At 37.7% G+C, this 16,412-nt stretch overlaps 1 protein-coding gene across 1 annotated transcript in view; it reads right to left on the bottom strand.

Moving 5' to 3' along the window:
- The window catches only part of NDC1 (NDC1 transmembrane nucleoporin), a 43,570-nt gene that overhangs the window by 21,660 nt on the left and 5,498 nt on the right, over positions 1-16,412 (bottom strand). The window contains exons 4-11 of the mRNA XM_036075223.2: positions 15,462-15,636; positions 13,816-13,954; positions 9,780-9,888; positions 7,106-7,157; positions 4,961-5,096; positions 4,029-4,121; positions 2,427-2,508; positions 172-327 (exon numbers count right to left, since the gene is read on the bottom strand). Of these exons, the coding sequence (XP_035931116.1) occupies positions 172-327; positions 2,427-2,508; positions 4,029-4,121; positions 4,961-5,096; positions 7,106-7,157; positions 9,780-9,888; positions 13,816-13,954; positions 15,462-15,636 (942 nt within the window). The remainder of the gene's footprint in view (positions 1-171; positions 328-2,426; positions 2,509-4,028; positions 4,122-4,960; positions 5,097-7,105; positions 7,158-9,779; positions 9,889-13,815; positions 13,955-15,461; positions 15,637-16,412) is intronic.

Raw genomic sequence — 16,412 nt, 5'->3', positions numbered from 1 at the left:
GATACCCAGGCCTTTTTCTTGGTTCAGGACAATATTCCATGTATTAGATCAATTTTCCCTAAAAATACATCCCTCACACTCATATAGACATATCCTTAGATTAACTACCATCATCTTTCTTAGGAAACAAAATGTACATACTTTGCCTTCTTGCAATAATATACGAATTACCTGGAGAATTCGATTTCTTGGGTTCCACGGAGTATGAGGACACCATTCTCCCATTCGTAGCAGCGGCTTCTTGGTAGAGAACCAGTTTCTGAGTCATATCATTTAAAAGATTCAAACACTCCCTTGAAATGGCTGTCCAATTGTGGGGATGTCCACCTAGGAGGTCCAAATACCAGCTTTTAAAATGTTACATAATCTTATAGTAACGTTCTCAATGTGAGGAGAAAACTCAGTAAGAAATGCTACATGACAGGGGCACCTGGGTGGCTCAGTCGGTTAGGCATCTGCCTTCGGCTCGGGTCATGATCTTGGGGTTCTGGGATGGAGCCCTGCATTGGGCTCCCTGCTCAGCAGGGGGTCTGCTTCTCTGAACTGCCTCTCCCCCCACCCCCCCACTCATGGGCTCTCTTTCTCAAATAAATAAAATCTTAAAAAAAAAATGTTACATGACACTTTGCATCAGGGCCCACTTTCCTTGGCTAAGCTACTATTTATACTCCTGTCATCTAATACACAGCAGGAGTTCAATAAATATTTGGACAAAATAATTTTCCAAAAAGTCTATGAGTAAAAGCTTGCCATTTTAGCATAAAACAAACAAAACAAAACAAAACAAAAAACGTCTTACATTGGCTGCTAAAATAAAGCCAAACACTAGAGCATGGCTTGGGTGAAAAAGAGCAGTTACTTCCTTAGCACCACTGAACAGACGAAAGACTAAGACAATGAATACAAGCATGTCTTATGAGATGCAACCCATGACCCCCAGTGACCTATAAACTGTTGTGTCTGGCCCACTATGCTTCCTTACATTTTCATTTATAATAGCTCCTATTTGTTATTATATCTGTAGGAATAACACAGTATTTGATAACAATCACACTTTATAGAGAATTTACATTCTTTATTATTTAACTTAAACTACTGTGATCCACAATCTTGTAAAAATTCCCTTACTTCTCATTATCTTTTCATTTTCTAAGACCTTTATCACCTACAACTGCCAAGTAGAAATCAACCAACCAATCTTTCTACACTGAGAATAGCTGAGGAGTCCACTGAAAACTGGCTTCCCCAGCCTAGGTGCCAAATAATCCTTCTCTCTTCACTTAGATCCCTCCCTAAACACTGTCCCCATTTACATACAGCTCAAGAGGAATATAACTTAACTTGCAAGCAAACAAAATACTCCATCAGTAGGCCCCAGAATGTTTTGTACCGCTAGTAACTCAGGACCACTAAGGAACTATGTAATGGTCGAGTTAAATTTTAATAATATGCCCTAGAACATAAGTTCTCTGGCAGAGAACACGTGAGCCTGTTGCAATTTACTTGAGTATCTGGTGAAAATATTTATCTTATAGAGAATCCCTTGGTGAACCTAACTCTGATAGGAAACACTTGTTAGTTAATTTTCCACAGCATCAGCTCTGGATTTTTCATGATACCAAAAGGAGAGTGTGGCTCCAATCATTTTAACTTTTATGTAACTGAATTTCATTTCCATGTAACATTTAACTATAGAAGGTTTCTTTTATATGTGGGAATTGGCAAGTATGCAAAACAATGAAAAGCTGATTACAGAGATGAAAAGCTACCTAGGTTCCCTGTTCACTGGTGCCTGGGCTGAGATGCTTTCCATCCAGGAACAAGGCAGAGCACTGGCATAGTTGTAACAAGGAGTTTGTAACAAGTAACAACGGAGAAGTGTTTCGGAGTTGCCAAGAGCATCCTGGGGTCACCGTCAAATCTAGTACTCTTTTACTCTTTTTTAAAGGGAGGCAAAGTAGCACAGCAGAAGGAGGGAGCTCTGTATTTGGGAGTCAAATGATAGAATTTCTTATTCCATCTCTGACATTAACTTTATGTAAGCCACTTAATCTCTCTGAGACTTAGATCCCCCATCTAGGGATTAGACCACCTGATTTTCAAGACCCTTTGTAGCATTAAAACTTTGAGGATTCTTAAACTATACTCTTCTGCTCTAAAACTGTCAACCTACCTCATAATTTCTTCAGGTTAAGGGAATGAGGATGCTGAAGAAGATAATACATGAGAGTTTAAAAATACTTTTCTGGAAATACAACTTCTAACCACAGCAATGGAAACACTTACCTGCATAAGATTTAAATCAATACTTCATTTAATGGACTCACAGCTGTGTGATATTGTATTAAACACATCTCTCTCACCAAAAATTTGAAACGGAACACTTTCTGCACACACAAGCCCATATCTGTTACTTTTAGCAATACCTGGTTGGCTAAGGCTAAAAACTTCCTGTCTTCGTGAAGGAGAATACTGAGAAAGCAACATCAGGTCCTGCAAGGCCAAATACTAAAAGGGGAAAAAAAAAATACACATTATTTAATTTTTTTAACTTCTACATAAAATCTTATTTATGAATTGGGCTCAGCATTATATATTTAAGGGGAAATTAGTTGAAATTTTTCATGAAGTAAATACTTTTCCACTTTCTAGAGTCCTGGAACTTTCCTGCTTCTACCCTCTGTAGGCTGCCCCACCCACTGGCGGCTACAGCTACAGATCTCTCTGTGTCTTTTCCCACGTCTATGGTGGGAAACTTAAAACATCACTTCCTCCTGGAACTTCCCAGGCTTCCCTCACACAAACATATATTCACACAGCTCTCAACCGTGGCACTTAACATAATTTATTGTAATTGCCTGTTTACTTGTCTCATCTGGTTCCACCCACTAAACTGTGAGGCAGGGACTGCGTCTTACTTGCTACCACATCCAAAGGCAGCGCCTGGCACACAGCAGACACACAACATATGTTGTACTTTTTTACTGAAAATCTTCATTTTATTTCCTGGCAAACCCCTTCACTCATCATTCAAGATACCATCACTTCTGTGAAGCTTTCTTGTTTTGGTTCCAAACAGAATAAGTGTTTTGGTTCCCAATGCACTTACCACAATAAATTTTCATTATTTTGTGTATCTGCCTTTTCCATTAGGCTGTGCCACATCTAATTCATTATTATGCCTTAAGCAACTAACAGTGACTGACACCTACCGAGTGAATACAGATATGTTAAGTATCCCAATGAGTACCTGATATTTTTGTTTATCTAACAAATTAGTCGTAATAGATGTTTAAAGGTAATCAGACCCTCAGTGGTTCATTTTCTTATTAGTTTATAACTTTTCTAGAGTGTATTCCAAACTCTGGGTTCCATTTTCTTCAAATTCTTTTTTAAGCACTATGATCTCTTAACAGGATCACACATATTGTAGATCTACTTTAAAATTTTAAAATATAATTTAAATCAAAACAAGTTATTCTCAGTTTCATTTGTAAACTTACTACAGCTTCTTTAAACTCTTTTGATTAAAATTGATTTTGGGATCATTATCATTATTTCTATTTTAAGAGAGTTCACTGTATGTGTACACCTATCAAGCACCACCTTTGATCATAACAGCCAACAATACTACACGAGTAAAAATACACCTTGACTCAATGATAAAAAACAAAAACAAAAAACAAATGAAAAACAGCATTTTGTTTTGCTACCATGAGGAGTTTGTGAAAAGCTAACGCACATGGTTGCATATCATGGTATTTCATGTTTGGAAATATTTTTATATCTATCCTAAATATAGTTTAGCTTGTACAAATTAGCTTATATCCTTATATTTTAGTCACTTGGAATGAAAACTGAAAAAGTAAACAGCATTCAATGTAGCATGTAGTTGATTTTTTACAATACTGGTACTAGAATATTCTAGGCCCTCAAAAAATATATCTAAATACACTAAATATTAAGTCCATTCCATAAGACAAGTTAGAGATGACTGTGTAAAGACACAAAATGCACAATTCAGATACCTTTATGATGAGGGGAGGACTGCTGTTCAAAACCTTCGGGAGGCATTCATCTGACTCTTCTGAAAATGGTGGCTGAACAGGGAACAGATGAGCCTATCAAATATAATCAAATATCAAGACTATGAAGATGATTATTTTCTTGACTTTATTACATTCAGTAAGTTAACACTAATTGAATTTATTACAACAGGAGACAATATAACCGAATTAATAGCTTCCATGTTTTAATAATAGGTTGCATTAAAATTAAATATACCCAAACACACTACTTTCTAAGATGTTACTCTCCCAATTTGATTAGATCTCTGGCTTCCAATAATAGAAACAAATATTCTCTGAAGCCACTGAAGGATACAAACCTACGGAGATGGTAAAATGAAACACTCATTTTTTAAGACAAACACTTGGATGATAAGGACAATGGAATTCCCATTCATTTAAAATCATTTCAATACAAAATTTAAAACTTTCTCTCAAAGAACAAATATTTTATTGTCTTATATTAAATATCTTAATAGTAGTTTTATCAATAGCTTTTAAATAGCTTTTAAATAAAGCTAATTTAAAATGCAGGCATTTAGTATGTGCTCAATAGAAATGGAAACCTTCAGAAGAGCATGACACTACAGATAAAGCAGAGTAAGCTCTGCTAGCAGTTCATTCAGTTTAGTTTCCAAAAATCAAGAACACTAACACTGTTCCTTATAGACACAGACAGACAGACAGACAGACAGACACACACACACACACACACACACACACAGAGTAAATTATGGTTACAAATGATACATCCCTAATGAAGTCTCAGAAAAGAGACCGAAACCCAACTTACTCAAAATGGCTCTGGGCACAAGAGCATACTCAGTGCTCTGCTATAAATAAATCTGTGCACTTCAAAACACAAAAGCATTGACAAAAAACTCCATACTAACCTCTGTGGCAAAGATTTTGAAGAGTATCCATGAGATATACCAAGTCATCAGAAGAAAGACACCACACAGCCAGACATGGTAGAGTAATGAGAGATTCAAGAGGCCACGCACAGTGTCAAGAGGCCTGTGAAACTGCCTATGAAAGCAGAAATTACTGTTTAATCCTATGGGGAAAATACAATCTAAGCATTTAACAGACTTGGGGCCTCATAATGAAAAACAAATAAATGTTATTTCTAAATAATAATGGTGATACAGACTCCTTTCCTTTTGCACCCCATAAAATTCTCTCCCTAATACCTTCTTATAAACTACATAAGGGAGCCCTAAAGGAAGAACAGACCTAAATTCGTGCTCAGTTTCTTGTGTTCCAAATCTTCATTGTCATTTACTATGGAGGAAGAATGAGTCAAGCCTATAAACCAACCCTTAGAGGCTGGGTAAAATTTTACTATTGTTGCTTTGTAGTTTGATACATAACCATTCAACAAGACTAGCACCTCTCCTGGGCCAGATTTCAGCTTTATCTGTACACCCTAAAAACAGTTCCACAATAGTTAAGAGCACATGGCACTATCTAAAATCACAATCTTTACTTTTAAAATAATTTAAGAAACTGTTAGAAGGCTAAAAGAAGGGGAGCCTGGGTAGCTCAGTCTGCTGAGCATCTGACTTCAGCTCAGGTCATGATCTTGGGGTCCTGGGATCAGCCCCATGGGGCTCTGTGCTCAGCGGGGAATCCGCTTGTCCCTCTTATTCTGCCCCTCCCCACACCGCACACGCACTCTCTTTCTGTCTCTCTCTCAAATAAATAAAATCTTTAAAAAAAAAAAGAAAGCTAAATAAAGTGAACACTATTTTACCAAAGCCTTGAATAGATCAACTGGCAAAGTCATCATAGTCCTACAATCACACAACTAGCAATTTTAAAAACAGGATTAGAACCTCTAGCTCTGCCATTTATCAGTGCTGTGATTATGTTAACTGCTTGACCTAACCCACCTCAATTTCCCCATCCATACAATGGTGGCATAATCTCTTTCTACCTCTTATGGCTATTATGAGATTTAAAACACCTTATGTTAGGCGTGCCCAGCATAGTGCTTAACACTTCCTGGGGAGAAGAAAGTTATTTTCAGATTTTAAGTAAATATTTATTGAGGGCCCACCATATATTAAGGACAGTATATTAGGCACTGCCATACGAACAAAATATATTTTAAGTGAAACAAAGAAAAAAGTACTATGTTAAATTACAATCAAATATCATTATTATTTTTCTTTTTCCATTTGACCCAACGTAAAATTTGGGCTAACATAATAAATGACCCATGCATTTAGTTTCGTATCTAGCAATTAAGCAGAGGACAAAACTACATTTTACCTAGGAACTTTTAAATGTTAGAAATTGAAATCCACACAAAAAAGAAATTGAAATCCACAATGTAGAAACCATAATATCTTAAGCACCCACAAATATCAGTATCCTCACTCCCGAAAAATGGTATTAGTTAAATCCATATATGACACACAAAAAATCTCACGGTAGAATAGCCAATAATTAAAAGAACAAATACTAATAGAGAAATTTACATTTATTTGCCAAGTAAAGATTAAAGCTTTAACTATGTGCAAAGTACATTGGGAATAACTAGAGCAATACACCCTAGTGCTGCCACTCGATTGCCACTTAATGACCTTCAACTGGTCCCATGACCCTGTTCAATTTTGGCTTCCTTAGAGGCAAAATTCGAATAATACCACAGCACTGTGCTCGCCTACTACAACATAGCAGAGAATGATGATTGAGGAGAAAAGCAAACGAGAGGTATGTCCATGCAACTCAAGAAATCCACTTTTCCATAATATAAAAGCTATATTTAATAAAAAACAAATTATCATTGCTGACTTCCAGGGAGAGGAACCGGGTGACTAGAGACTGGAGCAAAAGGATTCTTTTTAACTGTATACCCTATTTTATGGCATTAGAATTTTAAATTATGTGAACTAGGTATATTCCAAAATGAATACCATTTTTTAAAAATTTAAAGGCTAAATCTGAACAACACATCTGGAAAGTGGCAAACACCTAAAAAGGATGGAAACTAGCAGCGTGAAAAATCAGACTTTTCATCTGTCACTTACTCATCTATCTGAAGGTCCATCGCAGTGCTAATCCAAGCTTTGGGGATATGGCCTGAGAGAAAAAAATACCATGCTATGAACATAAAAAGTTAATAAAGCAAATCTTAACCATGCTTTGTAATATGAGGTTGATGAGATGACCAAGTAGACACCAAGACCTCAGTCAGAAAGCTAGATTGTTTGATTAGGAATGGGCAGGAGGGGCACCTAGGTGGCTCCATCAGTTAGGCGTTTAACTCTTGATTTCAGCTCAGGTCATGATCTCAGCTCAGGGTTGTAAGATCAAGCCCTACATGGGGTTCTGTGCTCAGCGGGGAGTCTGCTTAAGATTCTCTCCTTCTGCCCCCTACCACCTCCACTCTAAAATAAATAAATAAACCTTAAAAAAAAAAAAGGAATGGGCAGGAAAAGAGAATAATTTCTAAATATACGAAGTCCTTGCTTTGCACAGGTCAGATTATGCACATATTTCAGTCATATTTCAGTGGTTTAGTTAAATCACAACAGTCCCCCAACAACACAATTCAAATTTCAGTTACCATGGTACATTTACTGTGAGCAACTGAATATAGTGCTTCTAGCTTTTCAGTACACAAATCGGTATGTAGATAACAGATACACACCACAACTTCTGACTAATCACATCCCTTCTTTCTAAGTCTGCTGGCGACTGGTCACTGACGTCTGTTATTCAGTTCAGGCACAGACAGCAAAACATGTAATTGTGCTACCTCCTTGTCTCCCTGAAAAGCCCACATTTTACAAAAATGAGTAACTGAAAGAGGAAACTGGCCAAAAAGACCAAAGTGCAACAAAGAAATGAAAAGTGGTAACTCTTGAAATGAAATCTGAAATGGAACATAAATGGGATTACAGAAGATACAGCTGACCACGGAAATGTTGATGCGGCTGCTATGTCAGCCCAAATGTACAACTGTAGGGAACATCCAGGCTCATGGTAGCAGGTTAATAAAAAACAATAAAGTGTTAACATTAGAATGACAATTATAAGAGCTATGCAGAAAAATGGGTTATTTAAACTACAAGTGAATAACGTGGACAACAGAATGGCCTATACCCAGTGAGAACAATTCTGTAAAATTATTCCATAGAAAAAAGTAGGGTCAGAAAGTTATATAGGTAACCCCTGCTTTTCCAAAGTTCGTGTTATGTCACTTCATTTCTATGAAAGGCCTATGCTAGCACCTGTTTTCACCAACTGAAAGAAATCCACACTTAAGAATAAGGCACAAGGGCGCCTGGGTGGCTCAGTTGGTTAAGCGACTGCCTTCGGCTCAGGTCATGATCCTGGAGTCCCTGGATCGAGTCCCGCATCGGGCTCCCTGCTCGGCAGGGAGCCTGCTTCTCCCTCTGACCCTCCCCCCTCTCATGTGCTCTCTCTCATTCTCTCTCTCTCAAATAAATAAATAAAATCTTTAAAAAAAAAAAAAAAAGAATAAGGCACAAAAGCGAAAACAGCATTCAGCACTTGTTTTGCCCCCATGCCAGAGCTGTTACTGTACAGAAGCAGGGCATCCTGAACAGTGAGAGGGGCGCAGCCAAGCTCCTAACCCAGGAAATACGCTCAGCATCTCAGCATCAAGCCTCCATAGCCTTCACTGTGTCTGTGAGCACCTGTGCTTTATCTCCATTTGTTTTGTGCATCCGTTAGCAAGATGTGTCTTAAAGCATCAGAAAAGCCTGAGAGGTCATTTTGGGGGTGGGGGATGTTCAAAACTCTTTCCCTATAAATTAAAGCTAATTGCTACTTTACTTTGTGCCATTTCGGCTTACAAAAGGTTTCATAGGAACTCTCTACTTTCAGATAGTGGGGAAACCTATAGTTTGAAAACAGTATTTTAGGACGTTGAATTTTGTTTATATTATTATGTGTTGCTACTGAGATTAATGTTTTCCATTCAACTTGAACTGCTCATCATATTAAATAAGTACAAGTATTTTTGTATTTAAAATTCATGTTAATAAATTCTATAAGGTTCCCTCAGCAGCAGGATATTTCTAGTATATTCATACCAAGTTACAAAAAGTTATAAAAGGAGTATGTTATTTATAGAGTAATATACAGTATTTTCTTCTTTTTTAAAAAAAAATTTTTTTTTATTGTGGTAAAAACCACGTAACAAAATTTACCATCTTAACCATTAAGTGTACATACACTATATGCACCTTGTGCAACAGATCTCCCGAACTTTTTCATCTTGCAAACTGAAACTCTCTACCCACCGAGCAACAACTCTCCCTTTCCCCTCCCCACACAGCTCCTGGCAAGCACAATTCTACTTTCTGTTTCTAAGAGTTTGACTACTCAAATAATATCTCATGTAAGAAGAATCATGCAGTATTTGTCTTTTTGCGACTGGCTTATTTCACTTAGTATGATGTCCTCAAGGTTTATCCATGTTGTAGCTTGTGATAGGATTTCCTTCTTTTTTTAAGGTTGAATTATATCCCATTGTATGTATATACCAAATTTTCTTTAACAATATTATCCCTTAACTAAATACTCTATGACAATCTAAACAATGAATCAGTTGGACTAATCCCATACCTACAATTAAGGAACATACAAATACAATCAAAAATGACTTTGAAACTGACATTTTCTGAGCTATGAGCTAGCACATACATTGTATCAAAAAGCAGAAATTCTTACCAAGAAAATAATACACGATGCAGAAATTTCTAATCAGAAACAGTGATTCCACACAACTATGCTTAACTAACAAGAGCAGAGATCTCCTGAAGCGTAAGAACTTGTATTGCTATGAAAAAAAAGAAAAACAGAATCAAATGACACATCCAAGGAGAGGTTCTATTTCATTCTAAAGCAAGCACATAACTAAAACAGTCCACATATAAAAAACATAATCATTGTATAAAAAAACAAAGTTTATTCCAGAGGTAAAAAATCAATAATTTCTGATGATAAAATATTTAATATTTATATCATACAACATCTCGTTAATATGAGAGCAGAAATGACAAAATTAACAATACTGATCTATACTTAAACTAAGGACTATGGAGATGGAGTAAGTACAAAAAACATGATGATCAGAACAACAGCAGCTAACATTCTTTGGCTGCTTAGCATGTACCACGTACTATTCTAAGCACAACCCTATAAAGAAGGTTCCATTATTATCCTCATCTTATTAATGAGAAAACTGAGGCACATTGAACCAATTTACCAGCTAGCAAAAGGAAAATCTGACATTTTAATCCAGGCAGGCCAGTTTCAGAGACTGCAATCTTAAATATAATGTACACACTGCCTCTACACTGTTTTTAAATGCTATCTGCAAGAAAAACTGGAGGCAGAAGAAGACACTAGACTGAGTCAGGAGACCTGAGTTCTAGTGCTTCTCTCTGCAGCACTGAGCAAGTCATGTCTCCAGTTATCTGTGCGATAAGGCTGACCCAGCTAAACAGTGCGTAAATGAGTAGTACCTTCAATTCTAACAATCTAAGAAATATCAATTAAGAAAAAATGTGAAATGCTTTTTTCCTGATAAAACTACACTTCTTGTGAAATAAAGATTATTTGCCCCCCTCCTCTCCCTGCCCCAAAAATGCCAATGGAAAAAATATTTTTAAATTATTGGAAAGAACCTAAGGAAATTTAATGAAGCAAAGATGAATTTCCCAAATTCTGGTCTTCTTTTGTGCTTCTATTACGACCGATCCTTCTTTAAGAAAATTCAGAAGCTAAAGAAGAGCAAATAATTATATACATAGGTAAAAGTTTTATCTTCATACCACGTCTGTGAACTCCTACAGCATCTTACCAAAAAGCAGCCCATATGAATACTTGGTCACTAAACACACAGCTTCAAGTATCCTGATTTATTTGGATATGTTCAAAGTCTGAGATATGGAATGGCACAATTCCATGCAGCCACTGGATGCTAACCTTCTTACTTGACCCCCCAATAAAAAGGGTATAGTTCCTATACTATTCCTACTGAAGCTCTCACCTCAACCATGACTCACAAGGGTCCAAAGAGGCTAGGGAAACAGGTAGGCATTTCAGTAGATATGCAGAGAATAGCTAATATACCCTCTTACTGCTCCGTAGCTGAAGTGTTTTTCAATTCCCTATTGGGTTTCTTCTGTGATTTGGCTAGAAACTAACCCTTTACTGAGGATTTATTATGTGCCAGGCTCTATAATTCTTATCTCATTTAATACTTTTAGTCTTGTTGGCCTAGAACTTGCCAAGCCCTGTCTTGATGTTCATCCACTTCTTTGTCCTCTACTCCATGCTAATGTTCTGTTTTTCCCTATCAGTCTGTCATTAAGAATTTGATAAAGACAATGGAATTGGTTTTAGAACTACAGGCTAGCTTAAGGAAAAATTAGTAGGCTAATGGTAAATTGGTTAGAATTAGATCTTTAAAAAGATATAATTTTTCATAGTTACATGAAAACAGTAGTTACTGAATAATAGGGACAATATAAAACTATTAATGGAAGCTCCACCCCAAAAGATATATGTTATAGGTCCTATATATGTAAATGTACAGAAAAGAGCCTAGCAGAATATACACTAAACTGGTCACAATTATCTCTGAGGCAAAGATTGAGACTGGCCCCAGAATGGTCAAAGGGAACTTTAATTTTATCTACAGTATTTGAATATTTTTTAATCAAAATGTTACCACTATACTCTTAGAAAGAAAGCTGACAGGCAGCACCAAAAATAATGATAATGATGATGATGATGCTAATAATAATGGTTGTTATTGCTTGTAAAAAAAATTCTTATTTTGAGGTCTAACATTCTCTGGTCAGCTTGGCCAGTTAAAGAAGAAAAGTAAATGGCGATTGCCATCATATCGCTTTATGGAGGTTCAGAAGAAGAAATAGGCCTGATCTCACATCAAGCTTACAATTTCCTGATAATCCTGCTTTCCTTAGCAACTTAAAGCGCATTAAGGGAAGATCATACAATGCACACCAGGCTCTTAGGGATAAGCAAAGAAAGCTAAGGTATGGTGTCCTCCTTCCCCTTCAATCTTCTGAGGAGGTAAATCTACACAGCTGGGAAACAAAGACAGTTACAAACAAGATAGATGAGAAACTATGATCCTGGGCACAAAGATTCATCATTTCAACTGCTCCTGCCAAAATCCTGACCTCCCTTATTCCACTGTACCCACCCAACAAAACCCCTATTCCAAGCATCCCCAGGCTGGAGAGAGCACCCAGCCGGGCAGACCAAATACTCATGGTTACAACAGAGGCCCCCAAAATATATTTTGGCCAAATACTGAATGGCCAAATGTTAGAAGTTAACCTTCTGCCAAAGTTAAACCTGAAGTAAAAGCTAAATATTACCATCAGAAGAGAAACTTCTGGGATACAAGAATAAATCTAAAATTTTGTCAATAGAAATTACAAAATAATTTAGTAGTCAAATTTTACAAATGTGACATTACATGGTAGGAACAATTTATTAGTACTATCAATTACTGGTCTGCTCCTACATTTACTCTACTGCATGTCTGTGATGTTAAACAAATGGTCACTTTCAACTGAGGTCCGGGAGAAGCAAGGTATTTTGGGGTATCTCATTTTTCTCTAACACTTTTCTTCTCTATATTCTTAATTATATTTGGATCAAATATGATTCAGCATGGATATTTCTATATAGAATTTCAGGGTTTTTCCTCCTTGTAAAATTTTAAAGTGGCAAAGCTGATACTCTGCTTTTAATTCATCTTCTCAAAATGTGAAGAATTTCTAACTGGGACTCTTTCTTCATACACTCATGGTTTGTAGGGAGGTAAGGGCCAGCTCCTTTTCTGTGAGCACTACCTCCTTGCAGTACGTGAATTTTCAACAGGTTGTTCTCATGGAGGCAAAAGGCAGGTAGGAACTTCAGTGAAACCAGAAGCCAAACCTACACACCCTCATACTCTCATGACATGTTTACACGTCGCTCCCTCCCCACCAGACTGGGTCCTAGTGGGAAGGGGCTGGTTCTAATAGTTTTGCTCCAAGGCCCAGTCCTCGGCCTGCCACAGCACAGGAATGAAGCGAATAAGAACACAGTCGGGAAGAGTGGGAACAGCCGGGGGAGAACCTTGATGCCACAGGAGAAATCTCAACTGATCTTTCTCTCTCCTGCCTTAGAAGGTGGTTCTAGTTGCACAGAAGGCTCCCCACCAGATTAGATCTTTAAAAACCTAACTGAAAGATAGTTTGAACTGTCCTACTCAAACCAGTCAAAACTGTTTTATTTATACACATCATGCCTCGTTCTAGAAAAGATGTGAGACAGTAACTGACATTCTATACTTACTTGCACATCCTCAAGCCCATGAGTTCTTAGGTTCAAAAAGAAGCCGGCAGCTGCACAGAGGTACGCTGCATGAATGTCATCATCCTCCTCCCCCAGCCCTGCTAGGTCACAGCAACTGCCACTACCTAGCAGGGAGGGAAAGAGTGGGGCAAAGCAGTGTTCTCAGAGTGGCAGTGGGAAGGGCAGTGATAGCTCTCACACATATGCTAAAACTCATGAAGACAAATCTCTCCTCTCCAAATGGCATTTTGATGATCTCAGTCCTAAGTTTTACTGATCAAATCTTGAATTAATCAGATAAGGCCAGTTATATATACATACATCAAGGCAATTTTGCATCTGCCACATGCTGACATAACGTAGCGCCCAAATGCTATCTTACCTGTATGATGGGAAATGGCAGATAGTTCATGTTGTTAATAAAATACAGGAGACTATAGCTGTAGCCCATAAATGCTCCAGCCAGTAGAAAAAAAAGGTGATACTCATTTAAGCAGGTCTGTGCAGCAGGGCTATTTAAACTGGAGAGAAAAAGTTAGGTTATTAATTCAACAGTCAGGGACACGTATCACTGCTTTAGGCTCAAACTTTGACTTACTCACTTAAGAAATGTCCCAAATTCTAACAAAATGGTTCACTTCAGGTTCAGTGCGGGCAAAAGATTAACAAAACCCTTTCCCTGATGCATGAGAATTTGACCTCTCTAAAGGTTAACTCTTTAGCTCTTCCTCTGGAAATCTGGTAAGCGTAAGAATGTCCCCTGTGATAGTAAGCAACGCTGCTTACATGTGGACAGAGAGGAACTAGAACTGAACGTTATGGACCTGCTAGAGATGCCATCACTTTGGGCTTCTCTCTGTGTTGTCTCTTATAATTGAGCAATCCCTCACGGGGCCCTTTCCACTAAAGAAAATTGATCATATTAGGAAAAAAAAACCTGCCTTACGTAATAGTAACTGGGGGACAAAAAGAAATTAAATATTCAGTAGTATAGGGGTGCCTGGGTGGTTCAGTCAGTTAAGTGTCTGCCTTCAGCATCAGGTCATGATCCTGCGGTCCTAGGACAGAGCCCGAGATGGGCTCCCTGCTCAGTGAGGAGTCTGCTTCTCCCTCTCCCTCTGCCCCTCTGCCCCTCACTCGTGCTCTCTCTCTCTCAAATAAATAAAATCTAAAAAAAAGAAGAAAAAATAGAGAACTTAAGATTACTACTGTAATCTTTTTTTATTTTTAAAGTCAGAATATCAACCTGAAATTTTTATCAATGTCATGTGTTCAAGAACTGTTATCAGTTTATGGGGCGCCGAGGTGGCTCAGTCAGTTGAGCAACCGACTCTTGATTTCGGCTCAGGTCATGATCTCAGGGTTGTGAGACTGAGCCCCATTGGGCTCCGTGCCAGGTGTGAAGCCTGCTTAAGATTCTCTAAGATTCTGCTCAAGATTCTCTAAGATTCTCTCTCTGCCCCCTGCCCCTGCGTGTGCTCTCCCCACCAAAAAACTGTATCAGTTTCAAAATTATAAAAGTACTCTACTGAAGAAGGTGGTTGTAATTATTTTAAAGTTTTTCTTCATTCTTCCCATACAATCCTTCCTTAAACCCCAACCTAAACGCCACCTCTTCTAAGAAGCCAGGGATCTTCCCTGCTTCCTGAACAGCCACAGGTTTTATGTGCACATCTCACTTTATTACATCCCATGTCACATAAATTCCTATTTCTCTCCTATCACATCCGTTTGTGTCCATGGCTTAATTCCCCTCCTGTTCTTAACTCTCAAGGACCTATAATCTATGCATGAATCCCTCTCATAAATCCAGCAGCACCTACCACAGTACCTTGCACAGACAATTTTTAAAAAAAAACTGTTGAATTCAACAAACATAAACATCAAAAACATTTGATATTATGTATAAAAGCAACTTCCATAAAAGTCTCGAAAGCAAAGAATGCCCATAAACTATTTACCTATCCAGGTCACTTTTGGCTTAGTAACTAAACAAGGTTCTATAGAAAAAAATGTAGTTAATATTACCTCTCAGTACCAGTGCAGGGAACCACAAGAAAACTGTATTGACCCTTGGTTATCACCGCAGCACACCAAGCCACCAGCATCCCCATTGCAGCATGGACAAATGAGTGCATGAGCTGCTGAGGGTGAATGATCTTCCCTATCAGTGCCAGTCTGGAGCAGGGAATGGAAGGCACAACTGTAAACAAAGCACATTACCACGGCTTTAGGCTTTAGACTGCAGCGAATGTAGTCAGAGGACCTGAACTATTACTCCCTCTCATACTTGCACGAATATTCCAAAGGGGAGGAAGAAACACAGAGTCAATGTAAAGTACAGAAAAATTCTAAGTTAAAAATTTGAAGTTAAAAGATTTTGAAAAGATTGAATATAAAAAGATGCACACAAAAAAGAGAAACCAAAGATTCTGAGAGATGAAACCTAAGGACAGCATGATTAACATTTTTCAGTTCTTTTTAATTAAAATTTCCCAATAGTTCAAATAGTGTCTACCCTGCCATTCTCTTAGGTGCCAGAAAAGAAGAAATCATAATTTTTAAAAGATAGTGCTTGTCCTCTGACAAGTTATTTTTACTTCAGCATTTGAACTGGTCAATATATAGTCCAATTGTGAAAAATAAACCACAAACTACGCAAATAATGACAACACTGAATACCAAAATAAATGTTTGTATAGGAATTTCTAATACCTCTCTGATAATCAAAATAAGTTTTCTGGAAGTGTGCTGGGGTAGGCGAGTGTGGGTAGGAGGGATGTTGACCTTTGAAAACAGCTAGTAGAGGGTTTCCTGACCTATCCACATACACATTCTTCTTTTAATATATTCCAAGTAAAGAGACTGTAGAGAGATGGAAAATTCGTGTGAAGGGAGCGGGCTTAGGTGCTTTACACTTTGAGAAAGAGGCTGCTATCACCTCTCCCTCCCCCCAAGAAATGCCCATGAGACCTACTG

The sequence above is a fragment of the Halichoerus grypus genome, chromosome 5 (genome assembly GCF_964656455.1).
Source record: "Halichoerus grypus chromosome 5, mHalGry1.hap1.1, whole genome shotgun sequence".
Taxonomy (NCBI): domain Eukaryota; kingdom Metazoa; phylum Chordata; class Mammalia; order Carnivora; family Phocidae; genus Halichoerus; species Halichoerus grypus.
This window is presented reverse-complemented; position numbering and strand designations above follow the sequence as displayed.